Source organism: Marmota monax, unplaced genomic scaffold (genome assembly GCF_021218885.2).
Source record: "Marmota monax isolate L192 unplaced genomic scaffold, Marmota_monax_Labrador192_F-V1.1 WCK01_AAM20220418_F8-fsc00683, whole genome shotgun sequence".
Classification (NCBI taxonomy): domain Eukaryota; kingdom Metazoa; phylum Chordata; class Mammalia; order Rodentia; family Sciuridae; genus Marmota; species Marmota monax.
The window spans coordinates 23735-42975 of NW_026694509.1; the positions used below are offsets into that span (position 1 = coordinate 23735).

General features: G+C 41.2%; 1 protein-coding gene across 1 annotated transcript in view; it reads left to right on the forward strand.

Annotated features, from left to right (window-relative positions):
- The window catches only part of LOC124076288 (guanine nucleotide-binding protein subunit alpha-14), a gene marked incomplete at its 5' end in the record, with an annotated part of 39388 nt that extends 21695 nt beyond the window's left edge, over positions 1–17693 (forward strand). The window contains 5 exons of the mRNA XM_046420134.1: positions 5555–5709; positions 9183–9311; positions 11391–11520; positions 14514–14667; positions 16394–17693. Of these exons, the coding sequence (XP_046276090.1) occupies positions 5555–5709; positions 9183–9311; positions 11391–11520; positions 14514–14667; positions 16394–16584 (759 nt within the window). The remainder of the gene's footprint in view (positions 1–5554; positions 5710–9182; positions 9312–11390; positions 11521–14513; positions 14668–16393) is intronic.
- Between the last annotated feature and the right edge of the window lie 1548 nt (positions 17694–19241).

The window sequence follows — 19241 nt, forward strand, 5'->3', positions numbered from 1 at the left end:
CAGGTACCATCACACCCAGCTTACATTTTCTTTATAATACAATGGTCAAGAGGCTTTTTGTTGTTGTTGTTGTTGGTACTGGGGATTGAACTCAGGGGCACTCAACTATCACGCCACATCCCCAGCACCTTTTAAAAATATATAAATAAATATTATTTGGAGACAGGGTCAACTTAGGGCTGAGTTGCTTAGGGCCATTCTGCATTGCCGAGGGTGGCTTTGAACTCACAGTCCTCTTGCCTCAGCCTCCCAAGGTGCTAGGATTACAGGCATATGCCACCATGCCCAGCTGGAGAGGCCTTAATAGCTGTTGGTTATAAGTACTGAAATTTTACTTCATAACTTTTGTTTAATAGAATATGTAGTGTCATTCTGAACCTTGATGTCATTATTGAAAGGAGTAGGGGTGATTGCATAAAAATTGGAAGTATGATGCTTCAGTGAACTTTCATTCTTAATCATGCTTTAATCTCACTTGTTTTTACAAAGCATGTTAAGTTTATGGGTAAATCAAAATACTGTTAGATTTTCATCATCTATAATATATTAATGTATTAATTTCAATGAAAATGTCAGCTAGACAAAAGGAAGGTGTTCAAGATCTACTGTACCTCCTGGTGCTAAGTGAATAACAGTGTATTATGTACTTGAACAATGCTAGAATATATTTTAAGGGTTTTCACCACAAAAAAGTGTGTGAGGTAATATTATGTTAAATAACTTGATTTAGTCATTCTACAATGTACAGACATATTAAAAAATTATGCTATAAGCCATAAATACAATTTTGATATGTCAGTTAAAATACATCAACAAAAATTATGAAAATGTATAATTATCTCTCCAAAGAACCAAGAGCTCTAGCCCTCTGATTTGGGGAGGTGACATTGCCTCTAGTGAGTGAGAAAGTCAGCCCTGCAGGGAAGGCGCAGGCCCCACTGTCTGGGCATGTTAATGATGTGGGAACTGCATAGAGAGGGCCTGGTGGAGGTTAGGCAGCCTGCTGGGCTCTGGGTCCCAGCCAGAAGGGTTCACTGTGCCTGACAGGGACTGTCACCAGCAGCCGTGGGTCCCTGCATGAAGCCAGCAAGGCGCTACTCCATCAGCATCTCCTTTTACTACAGGCCTGGGAATTTCTGAGCAGAACACACATGGAGGACATCTGTTTTTGTGTTCCCCCTTCAAAGCAGTGAAACTAATGATCTGAGAGTGAAGAAAAAAAAAAAAAAGAGGAAAAGTCAGCATTGAGCTCTGTGCTTCAAGAGCCTGGTTACATTTCTGAACACCCTGGGTTTGCTCCTGTAATACTCTTCGAGGTTGATTTTTTTTTTCCTTTTTGGTTAAAAAAGTGTTCCAGGCAATTTCAGCTCAGTGTGCTACTTTGGCTTGGGGCTCTACTTACCATAAGCTGCAGACACTTAACTCATCTGCTTCCTGAACATCACTTATAGATGCTGGTCACCTCTATCTCAGCACATCCCCTACCTGCCTCGTGACATTCTCCCAACCTTGATCGTCTTCTCACATTTGCCCCCTCTTTCTATGAGATGAAGAAGCCAGACTTAAAATGTCATAAAGCTTTCTCCTGTTGCATGGGGGCCCCTTGCTCTGTCTGCGCATTGTCGAGACAGTTTGAAGATACCCTTGGAAATGCCCAAGCTCCTGCATTTGAGACACATCAGAGGGAAATATGCACAATACCACACTCTTATAATGTTCAGTCATTGCTGATCATGTACAAAAGTCATTTATCTCATATTTCAATAAACATTTTTGTTTTAAAAAAGGAATTTTTTTTTGTAGTGCTGGGGATTGAACCCAAGATCTTGTGCATGCTAGGCAAGCAGTCTACCACCGAGTTACACCCCAGGCCTTTTTTCTTTCTAAATTTTATTTTGAGATGGTGTGTAAGTTGCTAAGGTAACTTAGAGAACTTGTGATACTCCTCCCTCAGCCTCCTGAGTAGCTGGAATCACAGGTGTGCTCCACAGCAGATCACTTTCCTTCTGCCAGCCTCCCTGATACTTGCTGCTGGAACATTCTCTGGGGCCTCAACTGTCTCTACCAGCCATCCTCATAATGACTTGCAATTAAAAAAATAGACACTTGTTTGGCTCTTCTTGCCCAGAGTGACAAAAACAATTTTTCATCTGGAAAAACAATTTCCAGATGGAAACTAAAGAGATGTGACACATGTGACCCTAGATTGGGTTCCAGACAAGATAAAGGATGTTAATGGAATAAATGGCAAACTTTGAGCAAGGTCTGAAAGTTAGATAATAATGTTGTGTCAAAGCTGATATCATGATTTTGATTATTGTACTGTAATTACGCAGGAGAAAACCATACTAAAGTGTTTACAAATAGAGGTAAGGTGTCTGCAACTTATGCTAGATATTCGTGTGTGTTAGGCAGGCGTGGGCGAATGTGTGTCTAGGTGCACGGGCATGTTGGAGGGGGAATTGAATGATAAGGAAGGTAGCACGCTATTAACATTAGACCACTCCTGAAAGAAAGGCATAGAGGAAGTCTTTATACCATTTGCTCCACATTTTGTTAAGTCTTCAATTATTTCAAAATGAGAAATTAAAAAAAAAAAGAAAAGATAAAAAGAGAAAAGGATTTTCATTGGTAGGCGGTAGGAAAACCAACCAGAAGGAGCTGATGACAGAAAAGAGTTTTCTGAACTTGAATTGCTTCGGGGCCTTGTAAGTGCAGTCTATTCCAAACCCCTCTCCTACTGAGCTTCTCAAGAGCCCGAGCTCTCCTCCTCTTTCAAACCAGAGTCTCCCCAAATCCCCTCACTTAGCTGAACAATCTCTCTTCTGGCTGGGCCTACAAAGAGAGCTCAGATCCACCCCTTCCCCGGGTAGCCTCTGTGGAAACCCTCATTCCTCTCTGGCACCTCCCTAACATCTGCTCTCTCTCCACTGGGAGAGCCCAGGGCTGGGCTTCTCCGCTGCAGCATGTGTTAGGATACACACAGCAGGTTATTCTGTAGTAGAAAACTGTCCCTAAAGTTCAGCTGACTCAACTCCTTGTTGATTACAACTTAAAAGTTGAGTTCTCACTCATGCAACATGTCTGCTGTGGTGTGTTAGGGTATCTCTGCTCATTGAAATCTCTTGGGAACCTTGGTTGATAGAGGGTCCATCTGGACTCTTCTATAATCACCATAGGAGGGTAAAAGGGAAGGTGGTGAATTACAGGATTTTAAAAATTTCTTCTCCAAAAAAATAAAAGTTATTTTCCCTCATTTCATATACCAGAAGGTACAATCCTTGGGTCATAAGGAAGAGAGAAATATATTTGTAACATCCCTGTCACAGCACTGATTCTTGGTGGCTAAGTTGCATTTAACAGGTAAATTTAAGAGTGCAGCCTAAGAGACATAGGGCACAAGAAACAAGGATGCCAACTGCCACCAGAATGCCACCTTCAACCAGGGGCAGAATCGGGAAGACAAATAGCCAAGACCCATCAGGGCATGTCCCCCTCGAAGACATCCCCAAACTCCTTTGTGCTCCCATGGCCACCTGCACAGGCTCCTGGCACCCTGCCCTTGCATTCTTTGGCTGTTGGTTACTTAGGATTTTTCTGTTAGGTAAATTTTATATGTATCACAAATGTATATTGAATGCGCATATCAGCAGAGACACCTATTATTTGCCAGGCACTGCACTAGGCTCTGGGCTATAAGAACAAGCAAGACATTGGCTCTGTTCTTGGGGCACTTCCTGAGTTGTCTTGAAGACCAAGAAGAAAACAGATTTTAAATTTAGAGAGTAGAACTTGATCCTGTTCGTGGGGAGAGTGGGTAGCTAGAGAAAGGGAAGAAGTAGGAGGCTTCTGCTTGTGGCTTCCTCTGTCAGGGACATGTCTTCCTCATCTCTCTAACCAGGAATGTGCAGATGACACAGTATGCCAGCAGGAGGCGTGAGATGTTGAGGTTTAAGGACTATCAATACATTATATATATATATATATATATATATATATATATATATATATATATATATATATATATATATATATTGTTTACAAGACAACTGCTACAGTACTAAGGCTAATGCTAAAAAAAATGTAAGATTTAGTACTTTATAATTCAGGTTCCCCTGAAAATCACTAAGTATTTCTTTTTAAACAAATGAGGACACCAAGACAGGGAATTTTTTAACTCCCAATTGCATGGCTTGGAACTGATGGTCCTGACTCCTGGTCCAGGGCACTTTCTGCCAATCCATCCTGCCTCTTTCTAGCTTGAGATCCTACCTGGCTGAGGATCCCACAGCCTGGGAGGAGAGTTTATTCAGTTTTACAATGGATGTGGGGCAAAGGCACGTTTCTATAAATACAGCCCTCAGAGGTTCACTCTGAGACAAGTGAGTCTATGAGACTTCCTGCTCCAGCTTCCTGTTGGATGAACAATGCAAGCTGAAAGCAACGTTCACAGGGTGCCATATGTATTTGAGCTCACAGCCCCAAATGATCACTTTGCCAACCCACATCTGCCGTTGAATGGCCAGATCTCCATGACGTAATTGGTGTGAGATGCAGGAAGATGGGGGTGGGGGGAGAAGGGACCAGGGTCTTGTCTCCCTCAGCAGGCTTTGCTTGTCTGCTGCAACTTACAGCCAAGGAAGGGATGTTGAGTCTCTAGGAAATGTTGTGGATGCAGGCCAATGGGATCATTTTCATTTTCTAAGGTTTGGAAGGATCTCTGGCCTTGTGTGGACCTTCCACTGATTAAGTGAGATGAGGTTATATAGTGTCTTTGGCACACGGTAAGTAGATAATAAATGGTAACTGTTCTAGTAGTAATAATTCTAGGAATAATGACCATAACAATTACTGCAATAATCAAACAACAGTATTAGAGCAATTATTATTTAATAATCATGACAATAATAAATATAGCTAATTCAGTGGTGTGCCGAGGGGGTACAATAGGGGTGGTTCACACAGTGGGAAAGAATTTAATCACTGACTCATGATAATAAAAGCAGCCTGTGTCTGTACTTTCCCCTCATTTTTGCTATGACCTTTAAACTACTCTAGAAAGTCATCTATTATAATTTTTTTTAAATAAAGGACAGAGAAGAAAAAGCAAATGATGGTATTGTTTCTGATTCTCCAAGACAGTGCACTCCCTTATTGCTTGCACCCAGCAAGGACCCGCTTCCGCTAACCAACCCTTGTTATGATGTTATTTTTAAATTGCTGGTTTTGTAGATACTCAAATGAGCAGCATGTTTGCTAGTTGGATGATAGTTCTGTGTGTCTGTTCACCACGTGGAGTTGCATGCGGGTGGAACCATCCCCAAGCACTGCTAGACCTGAAGGTCGTGGACTCTGTTGCTTTCTGCTGAATTGAACAGCTGCATCACCTCCATTTACTGTGGCTGCAGCTGAGTGGCAAGGCTGTCAATGGCCCCAGCCATGAGCCTCTCCATCTCCACACCTAGTGAGATCTATGGGCCAGGGCAAGTCTTTATCCTCAAATCACCTAGCAGCTGACTTTTTTGTCTAATGAAAAATTCTTTTCTTTGAGTAGGAAAATGCCCAGATAATCAAAGAAGTGGAAGTTGACAAGGTCTCAGTGCTCTGCAGGGACCAGGTGGAAGCCATCAAGCAGGTCTGGCAGGATCCAGGAATCCAGGAGTGTTATGACAGGAGGCGGGAGTACCAGCTGTCAGACTCTGCCAAATAGTGAGTACAGAGCTCCGGCCACAGCTGCCTTAGCGGCGGGGGGGGGGGGGGGGGGGGGGCATTCGGCAAACACAGTCATGCTTCAGGGGAGCTTCTTGCTGCTTGCTTAAGTGGAAGGGCTCAGTGGCAACACCACCTCCCTCTGTTTTTTTGTATCACTCCCTTACTTTTTGGTGTTCTTACCATCCCCTGAAAACCTTCCATCTTTGAGGATCCCCAAATTTCCTTCTTGGCAGAGACCCAATTTTTCCTCACTGTTATGTGTTTAATTTTCAATAAAATGCTCAAATTTGAGGTTCTGTTAGTGGGTGGATATGATTTGGGGTGTTGAAATGATTTAAGCAAGGAATACACTTGTTTCTGGTTTTTCACTTTCTTCCTTTCCATATCTCTGTCTTTCTGGTTGCCTGATCAGAAGACAGCAGGTCCAACTGCATTAAAACCTAAAATCAGGGTCCACCGGTGGTAGTCAGCTGCTGATCTGGTGCTGCCCTCTCGTGGCAGAGCCAAGTACTGCTGGGCCCGGCATCCAGAAATCTCAGCTGACTCCATGACCTACATACCACATTTTGGATAGATAAAGCTGTAGTTTTAAATAACTAACTCCCAAAGGTGGAAAAATTTCTGTTTAGACAGTCCTTCATGCAAACCATCTCATAGAGATCGCAGAATCTAACAATTTCCCAAGGAAATGCATCCTTCAGCCAGGTCACTGGGCTAAATGCTTTGGTCTTACTTGAACAGGTGGTGATCCTTGCTTTTACAGCTCAGCTTTCTGCCTTGTCCCACATCATCATCATGGTGGCCTTGAGATACTTTCCCAAGATCCATCCCTTTTCTTTCCTCTTCTCATCCCTTTCCCTTCAGGTGCCATTGCCCTCTGAGCTGGTTTAGGTGGGAGTTTGCCCAATGGGCTGAACGAAGCAGTGTACAGGAAAGGAAATGTTATCTCTGTGGTCAACAGCTTCCCTTTGGAGTCTGTCCTAGGCTGAGTGTTCAATGTCCTTAATCCAGATGGGCCCAAAATACCATCAAAGAAGGAAAATAAAAGGAACTCCAATAGGTGTCAGATCGGCAAAGAAAAGAGATGGAGGAAGAAATTGTTCAAGAAGGAGGTATGGGTTGCCCTGGGCTGCCCTGGACAACCTGATGAGCCAGGGACAGCTCAAGGCCAGGTAGCCATGGCCTTCCTGATCCTACCTGAGACTGCCTGGTGTTATTTACTCTGTGAAGGACCTGGGAATTGGCCATGGCTCTTGATCCATTTGGAGAAGACCCAATAGAACTGCTGGAGAATTCAGTGTAACCCAGAAAACCGAGGCAAGTTCATTGAGAGAGGGATGGACAGAGTTGCCATAGATAAAAATGGTACTCATAAACGTGATGGTTGTCTGATCTTGAGAATCTGCAGGATGCAGGCACCTGTGCACTTCTTTGGTCTACATCAGCATCTCACAACCATCTGCTAGTTTTGTCTACTCAAATGGACATGTGTTTACTTCACCAAAATTTGATGAATGCTTGTAATGTGCCTGGCACAGTGGTAAGGGTTATAGGGCAATCAATGCCTTCTACTCTCAGGAAAGGTACTGCCTGGTGGAATGAGATATAAATAAAATAATCACACAGCAATGTACAGGATTCCCCCTTATCATGGGGAGTACATTCTAAGAACCCCCCTGTGGATGCCTGAAATTGCAGATTATATTGAACCCTATGTATACGCTATTTTTTCCTATATGTACCTAACTATGATAAAGTTTCATTTATAAACTAGGCAGGTGAGAAATTAACAACAATAAAATAGAACAATTATTGGGAACATTATTTAGTTAAATTAGTTACCTGGACATAGCAGTGATACTGTGACAGTTGATCTAGTAATAGACAGCTACTGAGCGTCTAACAGGTATATACTATGCCCCAAACCAGAAAAGGGGATGAATGATTCATGTCCACAGCAGGATAGAGTAGAATGACACCAGATCTTATGCTGCTCAGAACAGATTATGACTTAGTTTATGAATTGTTGCTGGGTATGGTGGCACCTGCAGTCACAGCTACTCAGGAAGCTGAGGCAGGAGGATCACTTGACGCCAGATTGGGCCACATAGTGAGACCTTATCCCAAACAAACCAAAAGATCCTCATGAGGTGTTTATTTCTGGAATTTCCCATTTGGATCACGAATGACCTTGGATAACTGAAACTGTGGACAGTGAAACCTTCAGTAAGGGGAGACCACTGTACTGCTCAGCAAAGACAGTAATAAACCCTGGGCTTGTATCTGGGCATGGGGTGGGCCACAGAAGACTGCCTACTGCCTGGCTTCTTAAACTGAATTTCAGGCTGTCCAGTGAGCCAGGCTGGCCTTGTTCCTGTTGGTTTACTTTCATGCTGACCTGCTCAGTCTCTGGCATCCATGCTGTGCTGGGAGAAGGCAGGGCTGCCCTTGGCTTGGAAGGAGCTCAGAATCACCAACTCCATTATTGGCCAGGGCCTTAAAAAATTTAGTCATTTTTCTAAAAATGACTTTTATAAGAGCCTTATCATTTTTTGAAGAGTTTCCTCTAATTTCACCTTAGAAAAAATGATCTATTTTAAGTTCAAGTCTTTAATATATGTCCACAATAATCTAAGACAAATTTTGGATTATTTTGAGATGTTTCCTGTTTTTAACAGGAAAACTTTTTCTTCTTGTTTCTTTGAAAGAATTTCCTGTTGGCCTGCTTTACATCCGTGTTTTTTTTTTTTATAAATTCCATCTAATTTGTTGAGCAGAAGCTTTGAAGAGCAGCATCTACATTACCTAATGCTCTTCCTTGAGGGCAGGTGGGAGGACCCTTTGGGTGGCAGGTCAGAGTCCCTAGGTGGAGCTGTTTCCCACATCCTAGTCCTCCAGACCTGCTGTCTCCCTCACAGCCACAGCTGTGTGTTGAGAGCCACAGCCAAAGGGGCCCTAGCAAACTTTCAGACTGCCAGCTGATGATTGGCTCACAGCGGCCCCAGCAACATCTAGCTGATTGGCTCCTCTGCGGTGATGCTCATTGGACTGTTTCCCCGCCCTTTCAGACTACAGAGCTGCTCATTGGGGGACTTTTTTGGCTCCGCCCACGCGACCCAGCCAATTGGCCTCAAGAGTAGGAGGAGTGAGGGAGGTTGAGAGGCTTGTGGGAAGCTGGTGGTGGCAGTTGGGCTCTGAGGGTTTTTCCTGAGGAGCTGTTTTGTTTGGCGTGTGTGGTTCTAAAAATAAAGTTCGCGTCTTTTGACAAGTGGCTCCTGAATTGTGCCCAGCCAGACTGCGGCAGCTCTGTGATAGAGCTTGCGGCCTGACCCTCAGTTGACTCTCAAGAAAGTCAGCGATAGAATTTAGTAGGTAGCACTGTGAGCTGGGGGTGACTTCCCTTGGGTAGGATGGGCATTTTTCTCCCTTCTCTAAAAGGAGTCTTGGCTTCTCATTTGTTCACATCACAGTTACCTGACTGACATTGACCGAATCGCCATGCCATCGTTTGTGCCAACACAGCAAGATGTGCTTCGTGTCCGAGTGCCCACCACAGGCATCATTGAGTATCCATTCGACTTGGAAAACATCATTTTTCGGTAAGTTTGTCTTCTGGGAGTGCTCATTTAAGAATCTGTCTGCCCAAGGCCTAAATGTGTTATCCCTAAGTAGGGGTTACATGTGATAGGCAGAATGACCCTCTTGGTCCCAAGGCATGTACGACTGTAGTAGGTTTCAAGTTCTAGAATTGAGAGGGACTCCATTTTGCCCTTAGGAAAGAAATTTCTTTCTGGGAACTGGAATCATCTTATGTGTAACATGCATACAGATATATATATGTCACCTACATACTGAATATACTAACTTTCCCTAATGTTGAATAATATTTCTCTTTTTCTCTATTTCTTTAAGATTTATCCTTAAAAAAAGAGAAAAATAAGAATACAAAAATTTATAGTAAAATTACCTCAGATATGGATAAACTGCTTACAGCTGTGTAAACGTATGAATTTCCACTACAAATGTAGGATGTATTTTTATGACAAATTGGGTAGGTCTTCACTGCATTTAATTATGGGAAAATGAATAATAATGTGGGGGCATATACACAGCACTGCAAATTTCAAAGCACTTTTGCATTTATTTCCCTTGTTCCTCCCAAAAATTATTATTACACAGGCCCAGTTCTCCCATATCCAGGTCCTATATTATCTACAGTTATATATCAGTGTTTCTTCTGAACCGTAGTGCTGGGGAGGCACTCAGAAGAGATCCTGTGTATTTGTTAGCAGATCCCTGATTTTAATGGCCGCCCCTTGTGTGTCCATATTTAAACCTTTTGAGAACCAAGGGTTGCTTGCAACTCCCAAACCTTCTCAGAGTGAGGGCCTCCCAAAGCTTGCATTTGTTTTGTTTTTTTAAAAAGAAATTTATTCGAAGTATCTGCCTCATGCTTTGATAAATGGGTTTGCCTTGTTTCCTAGAGACTGGTAAGTAGGTTTAACATCATCCACCAGTGACATCTATTAGTTTATAGCTCTACACCTCCCCCTGCTCACTCTCTGGCTGAAGAATTCTGATCATTGAGATTAAAGTCTTTAGAGAATGACCTTATGGAACCCAAGCTTTTGACAATTGCAGTCAGTGTTCCTTCCCAGCTCCATTCCTTGCTGTGTGGTGGGACGAGGTGGGACAGCCAGTCGTGAGCACAGCATTTTAAAGTGTTTGCACCTGCAGGGTTAGATTTCTGGCCTTCTCAAGCACCTTTCTAGACAATAGTTAAGGAACAGAATATGTGGGCTGTATCTGACCCACAGATGTATTCTCTTTGCTGTTCAGTAGTAAAAAAAAAAAAATCTGAGCTAACATTTAAAAATTGGGATGTTTCACCTAAAACAGTTGATGTCGAAGTTCTTTTTAAACATCCAAGGACCTGGTAATGGTGAGCTTGCGCTCTGTCCAGCAGCGCTTAACTGCTGATATAGCAACCATCCCTTCAGACAGAGCCCCTACCTCTCAAGCATATAAGCTTTTCCACTCTGCAGCTTTTCCATTTGACTCATGAACTGCCTGACCCCTGGGCCTTTCAAGTCGGTGATCTTTGGGCTATTAGTCCCTGAAATCTCACCCAAAGACACAGGTAAAGGCTTTGGATTTCCATACCAGGCAGAAAGCACTTGCAGGTATTTGTAGGGAAGAAGGGGTGGCATTGAGTTAATGCAAGGATTTGTGGATAAATTAGAGAAACTCTGAAATCAAGATTGGGCCCAAAGAAGGCTGAAGAGACCTGGAAGATTGACTCTGTTCCTTTTGTGTCTGCTATCCTTTGACCCTACAGTGGGTGGTTGGATTCAAACCCAAGTGAAATTTGTGTTTTCTTCCTGAACTATTGCAGCAGGATCCTAACCAGTGTCCTCATGAAGGTTCCTCTGTATGCCATCTGAGTCACCTCTGTCTTCAGAAACTTCATTTACATTTTTGGCCTCCTGCTCTTGGAAACATTAAGTGGTCCCTCATTGCCTAAAACAGTGGTGCTCAAACGTGTTAAACTTAGGATTCCTTTGCACTCTGAAAAATTGAGGACTCTAGAGATCACTGATTCCATGGTATAGCGACTTGTATCCTTTCCTCCAAAGTGATGTATTCCAACCTTTGTGTCTTCTGTCTGTATTGAGCAGGATGGTGGATGTTGGTGGCCAGCGATCTGAACGACGGAAATGGATTCATTGCTTCGAGAGTGTCACCTCCATCATTTTCTTGGTTGCTCTGAGTGAATATGACCAGGTCCTGGCTGAGTGTGACAATGAGGTATTTTGCAAGGGGAGGTTAGGTAGCAGAGAACTTTTCTGTTTTTTCCAAGTAGGTCAAGTAATAGATTCTTCCTTGTGCTACACAGTCTTGCCACTCAAAGTACAATCGATGCACTAACAGCTCAGGCAATACTGAGATGCTTGTTAGAAACGCAAACTGTTAAATTATTCCAGGATGACTAAGTCAGAGTCTGCATTTTTTTAAACAAGGTCCTAGGTTATTTTAACAGTCATGTGTCAATAACAAGGATGAATTCTGAGAAATCAGTTGTTATGTAGTTTCATCCTCATGTGAACATCAGAGAATGTATGTACATAAACCTAGACTGTATGCAGCTTGTGACATACCCAGGTTATACACCTGCTCCTAGGCTACACACCTGTACAGCATGTTGCTATATTTAATACTAAAGGCAGCTGCAATACAATATCAATTACTTATGTATCTAAACATATTAAATACATAAAAGTAACAGTAAAAATACCAGGCACTGGGGACCATCATCATTTATGGTGGTTGTTCGCCAAGTGGTTATTTTGCAACACAAGACTGTACATATGAAAGGTTGAGAATCACTGGCCATGACCTGGTTCTCAAATTTGCCGGCACAATATAGAGTTTCCTGAGGAACTTCAAAGAAAAATTTGGTGCCTGGGTCTAACTTAATGGGTGCTAAATGTGGCTTGAGCATGGGATTTTTTTTTCCCCAAGTTCCCTAGGTCAATCTAATGTGCTGTGAAGGGTGGAAGTCACTCAGAATCAGAGGTTAGCATCTTTGACAACATATTGGAATCCCCGGGGGAGCTTTTAAAACCATGGTCTTGGGCCCCACACTAGAGAGTTGCTTTACTGGGTTCAGGTGGGGCTTTCTTTTTCAAGTTCCCCAGGGATCCTAAAGCACAGCCAAATTTGAGCAATACTCTTTGTAATAAAATTTATCTGAGCACAAAATTCCCAACCTCCACAGGCCATGGCACTCCCAAGTTAGGTCCCTATCTTAACTGGCATGGACAGCAGTACCAGATGCTTGGAGTTGTTCTGGGGTTGCCTGGGATTATGTCTGCCCTTCACTTCCCCCAGGAGGCACTTGTTCAAGGCAGCTATAGCTGACTCAGCCAAGTCAGGCACTCTGTCCCCTGCTGGTTGGTTCCAGTTCCATTAGCTAGATCTGCCCAAGTGATAACATTTCCAGCCATTTCTTTGTGAGGTGAGGGGGCATTTTCTGTGGGATGCTAATGTCCTCCTCATTTTCTTTTCTCCTGAACTTGTGCAAGCCTTCTTAACCTCTTAGAAAAAAATGTCTCTGTTTCCAGGACATGAAAGTAAATCAATAAAGAACTGTGTCCAGGATTAGGTAATAACTATGAACAAATCATATCTTGTATTTCTTGAGAGCAGACTCTCTCTGAGGAGCACTACTACATTAGCTAATTAGTGGAGGGCTTAACCCATTTACTTGTGTCATTGTGCAAATAGAAATACTGGCTGCAGCCCAGCTCCACTTTTTTTTTTCCTTTTTAAAGCAGGCATCCACTTAGCAATATATAAAAAAATTATCTCCATATTTGTCTTGGGAATAATTTGTGATGTTTCCCAGTAAAACAAAGATTAGACAGGGGCACAAGGGGCTAGTAACTCAGCCTGATGTGCTTAGAAACTAAACATTTTCCCCTAAGAATCACAAGGTATTTGGAGAAAAAATTTAAGTGGTTGCCATGCCAGACCTTTCCTGTCTGGTTGTAGATATGCACTTACTATGCTGAAAGAATTTTTTTTTGATTTCCTTGGATGTTATTATTAATAAAAGCATAAGAAATTTTAAAGAAGCTTTAGAAACAGGTGAGGGGTTACCTGTCTATTAATATGTTCCAGATCTTAATGCCTCCAAATGCACTGAATGGGAGAATGAGCCCTGGTGTCTGGGAGTTGTAGGGAAGTAAGAGTTAAAGCATGTCCCTCTGGAGGTCATGCGTGGAGCTTGGATGTTTTTCCTTCGGGCCACCTCTCTCTCTAAACAGAGGTTCTTGTTTCTTTCATCTTAGAAATACTTCTAAGAATGCTATCTAAAAAATTATTGTCATCAGATATATTTGTATGTGCACTGTCTGCTCTCCACAAATTTAGAGCATTTAACATATTCTTGCTAATGACTAATGTGTAGAAATTATTACTGTTTTTTTGTATATAGTCTTCACCAGATTCCTATATTACATGGGCTTGGTAAAGGGACTTAAATTTTCTGAACAATATTCTTATTCTTCTTCTTCTTATTATTATTTTAGAGAGAGGGAGGGAGGGAGGGAGGGAGAGAGACTTTTTTTAATATTTATTTTTTAGTTTTCGGTGGACACAACATCTTTATTTTATTTTTATGTGGTACTGAGGATCGAACCCAGCGCCCCACGCATGCCAGGCAAGCATGCTGCCGCTTGAGCCACATCCCCAGCCCCTCATCTTTTAAATGGGGGCACTGTTCTGCTTGTAGAGCATGGCAGAGGACAGGTGCTAAGCTGCACTGGTTCCCTTCTTGGCCAGCATCTAGCATTCCTAGGGGCATGATCTTGCTGGAAAAACCGTCCTTCCTCCTATGTCACGTGACTCTCGAGGAACAATCTGGAAGCCCATATCCAGCTGAGTGGCTGTCTCAGGTATAAAAGCTGGTACTTCTCCACTTGTTAATCCCAACAATTATACAACATGGAAAATTTTTGCCAAATATAGACATAAACCTTCCTGTTCTAAGTTGCACAAAAGTTTTTATTTCCTTACATGTTAGTTTTGGTCTAGAGAAGATCTGGGGTGCTCCAGAGAGAAGGGTTAAATAGAAGCACAGGATATAGTACCCTGTGGGCCCGTGTGCTCACCAACTTCAATAAGAGCAGGAACCCAGAGCCTGCAGCAGGGTGCCTTAGCCACTTGGCATGTTGTTTCCAAAATATTGTCTTTTTTTTTTTTCCCAGTTTATCCTAAGTCACTTCTTTCTCACTTAGAATCGCATGGAAGAGAGCAAAGCCTTGTTTAAAACCATCATCACCTACCCCTGGTTTTTGAATTCATCTGTGATTTTGTTTTTAAACAAGAAGGATCTTTTGGAAGAGAAAATCATGTACTCTCATCTAATTAGCTATTTCCCAGAATACACAGGTAAGTGTTCATCTTGGGGATGATGCTTCTGTGTTGATCGTCATCCTCCCAGGCATCAATTCTGAATTCTCAGCATAGCTTACAGGGGTTATCCTGAATCTGCCCAAAACAGCCTCTCTGGCCTCCTCACCTTTGAAAGGAAGCTCTCATTGGACTCTTGTGTGTTTCCCCCTTAGCACCTCCACACAGGCCACTCCCAGTGCCTGGAATACACTTTTAACAACTCCTTTTGCTGGCTCCTCTTGGCTCTCCAGGACCCAGTTCATGCTTCTCTACTGGGAAGCCTTTCTGACCTTTCCTTGAACAAGCAAGGGCTTGCATAAGTGTGCCACCTCCTTGGTGTTACACTGGCTCCTCTTGCTCCTTTGGCTGTCATCTGGTTGTGTAGCATTGTCCCCTCACTTGCTCAGCTCTCTCCCTACTCAGCTACTTAATTTATCTTTGCCCAGTCAGAGCCAGTCAGAGCAGCTGGTGCTTCATAGGTTAGGGGGTGGCATCCCCTTTCCCAGACACAGGCGATCAGCCCTTTATGTATACACATATTCAAAGCAGGAGAGTTTTTTGCCCTGTTGTGAATTATTCCTATAATTCTCAGATATTACTGTTTGACACTGAGGGTTGGTGTCTCATCACTCTTTTTTCCTTTTATTAGCCACAGTGGTTGTTAAATATAGAGCCCTCAAGCTTTCTAGCCTCTAATTTTGAATTCCTTTGCTCTTTCCTCTAGTCTACATCTGTGAAAGATAATAAGAATTATCTTTGTTCAAAAGTGGTCCAAATCAAAAAACTAAATTGGGCCACTATTTTATACAAATGATCTTAAAGTACAATTTTTAGATAACAGTGAACACTGTGCAATGCTATTATATGCACTCATAATGACATAATAAAAATAATGCTCCAGGTAAACTGTTCCCTAGGAATAAAGTAAGATAGATCAAAGAAGGACCCCAAATAAGAACAAGAGTATATTCAAAGTGGTTCTTGGAAGATTAGTGGAGTAGAAAGGGGAATGAAGGGAGACATAGGATAGGGAAAGACAGTAGAATGAATCTGACCTAACTTTCCTATATACATATATGAATGTACTACAGTGAATCTTACCATCATATACATCCACAGAAACAAACAAAAAAGCTCAGCACAGTGGTGCACACCTGTAATCTCAGTGGCTCAGGAGCCTGAGGCAGGAGAATTGCAAGTTCAAAGACAGCCTCAGCAATTTAGTGAGGCCCTAAGAAACTTAATGAGACTCTGTCTCAAAATAAAAAGGGCTGGGGATATGGCTCAGTGGTTAAGCGCCCCTGGGTTCAATCCTCTAATACAAAACAAAACCAAAAACAATCCCCAAAAACAGCAACAAAAAATGCCATAAAACTGCAAGTAAATAGCAGAAAGATCAGTAGAGTAGAGGGAAGGGAATGGGGTAGGGGGGTGAGGTGGGGAGTGGGTGGGCAGAGAGAAAGGAAAAGGGGAAGTACTGGGGACTAAATTATGAATTAGAACAAATTATGTCAAAATGAATCCTAATGTTATATATAACTAAAAAGAACCAATTTAAAAAAAATTTCTTGGTTCTTGGGAGGATATGGTAGTAAGTCTATATATTTTTCTTTGTTATATGTAACTAAAAAGAACCAATTTAAAAAAAAAAAGTTCTTGGTTCTTGGGAGGATGTGGTAGTAAGTCTATATATTTTTCTTCTTCTAATTGCACTTGTGAATAGGACCAAAACAGGATGTGAAAGCTGCCAGAGACTTTATTCTGAAGCTTTATCAAGACCAGAATCCTGACAAAGAAAAAGTCATCTATTCCCACTTCACATGTGCTACAGATACAGAGAATATCCGTTTTGTGTTTGCTGCTGTCAAAGACACAATTCTGCAACTAAACCTAAGGGAATTCAACTTGGTTTAAAAGCTACTGCCCATTTCTTCCTCACAACAAAAAACAGGATTTGCAGGCTCCTTCTGTTTAATTTGCAAATGCTTCTGACATCCCCTGGACCAAGACCCTGTGCCAGGCACCAAGAACATTCTGTAGACAACAGGGACAGAGATGGGTAATAGAATTTGAAAGGTGTTTGAGTTTATCAAACCTCTCAAAAGAGTCTTTTTTCCCAGATTGTTTTTGTAGTTCTTTTCTTGCCTCCTGGCTCTAACATTTCGTGTAATTTTTGAATTTGGTATTTTATAGAATTTTAAATGGCCACTGTGATTTACTGTTTTCTTTCAAAAATTAAGTTTCAAGATGTTTAATGATAGACATTAAAAATCACATACAAGGGCTGGGGTAGTGGCTCAGCGGTAGAGTGCTCGCCTAATGAATGAGAGGCCCTGGGTTCGATCCTCAGCACCACATATAAATAAATAAAATAAAGGTATTAAAAAATATCACATACAGAGGGGCCTGTTAATAGATTATGTCTTCAGACCTCTAGGATTAATTTGGGTGACCTTTTAAAAAAACAAGTGTTAATGGGTTTGATGCTTTATATTAAATCTTGTAATTTAGAGTAATTTCTAATTTTGAGTGTTTTTCTCTCCTTATGCTGGAATTATGATTCCTTTAACAACATGTCACCAAAGATTTTCTCTTTTTAAAAAAAGATGATTCTTTTTGTGTCAACTTCCTAAGTCAGATTAATGAATATATCAGTACATCTAATTTAGTTTAGTCATAACTTGGTCACCATGACACTAAAGTTGACATTTGAAAAATGGATTCCAGACAGTATATATGCTGTATTGGTGAAAAATGTGTATATACACATGTATGTATATATATAAGATTGAGATCATACATATATATATATATATATATATATATATATATATATATATATATATATAAAATCTAATGCATATGGCCAGGTCTTATAAACTTACGAAATGGCTAAAAGTGCAATTGTTTAACAAATGTTATGTAACCCCTGCCAGAGTTCTGATGATCATCACAGATTTGCTGCTTGAACTATGTATGCTGTGCCTTTGTGAGGAGGCTAAGAATATAATATTCTGCCACTAGTACTGATTACCTTGTGTTTATTAAGAGCACACAGTTGGTTGATGGTTCTCCTAAAGAGAAAAATGATGTAGATTTAATAGTAATTCAGAAACTACTAAGTTTATTCCTTTTGAAATTCAAAAATCTGCATTCATCATGTTATGCTGGAGTTCCCTTAGTAGCTAGCTTAGTAAAGTAGATGCAGAATTCTCTATAAGTACAGAGTGCATCAAACTAAAGGCCCACAATGGTTTTATTTGAATTTTTCATCTGAAGGTGTTCACATAAGCTCAGCACTTTGGGATTTAAGGTGTGATATGTCTATTGCAAATTAATGTACAAACAGTCTCCAACTTAGGATGTCCTGACTTGATAATAATGATGTGAAAGCTGTACATTCAGTGGAAATCTTTGATTTTGATCTGATCTTAGGCCAACAATGCATGGAAGATGCAATGACAGGCAACTCCCACTCAGCCACAGGATGGGGAGAGAGGAGGACAACAGCAATTTTATCCCATAGTGCATTCTGTTGCTAGGCTATGATGAAACATAGGTTCAGTGTACTAGAGGCGACCTGCATAGACTATGATCTTATTGATTAAACAGCTAAGGAGGTGGGACATTATTATGAGTACTGGAAGGGCCAAGTCCCTTGCCCTGGGCCAGATCTAATATTTTCAACTTAGCATAGTTTACGAAAGTTGAACATACAAGGTAAACCCAGATTACATATGTTATAAAACTATGTATCAGTGTTCCCACAGCTGTCCTAAACCTTCCTTTTAGCCACTTATTGGACGGTAAAGTTCTCATTTCTGTTGGAACAATTCTAAGTGTGAAGCTATTAGGGCATCCATGCTGGAAAAGACTGATATTTTTCTACCATAGCAACATTAAGCCTTCAAAACTAATCCTTAAGAGATAAAGAACTTGATACACATATTAAAATTTATAGAACTTGATACACATATTAAAATTTATCTGAAACAATAAAGGTCCAGGAACAGTCAAGACAATTTTGCACAAGAGAACAAAGAGATGTGGAATAGTTCAAAATATTTAGAAACAAATAAAAAGACAGTCTTTATTCCCTGCAACAAGCAGTGGGCTAAAGGTTATGAACTGGGTACCACTGGACAATTAACATGAAAAGGGCTCAAAAGACTCAGTAATTAAGGAAATTAAACAATGTGGAATTTTGTTTTTTACTTCAAGTATTTTCTAGTATTTAGTTCAAGTTACTGTTAATTAATCTCCGGCTGACAATTAAAAGCATATAAGAAAACAATGGTTTTCAATTACTAGTACAGTAGGGCTGTGGAATAAATCAAAGGATGGTAACAAAATATTTTCTTAAGTCATGGAAAGGCTGAACTCTCACCGATGGTAAGGTGAATTACTCACCTCTGCCAATATTGATTCTACTCATAGAAAATTCTCCCTTAGCCCTTCTTTCAAAGCATATTAATAACTTACTGAGAAAATTATACACCTGAAGTTTTCTAAAGGTTGAGAGGCACAGTGCTGGTGGCTGAGAGTTCACCAGGTACAACTATTCAAGCCTT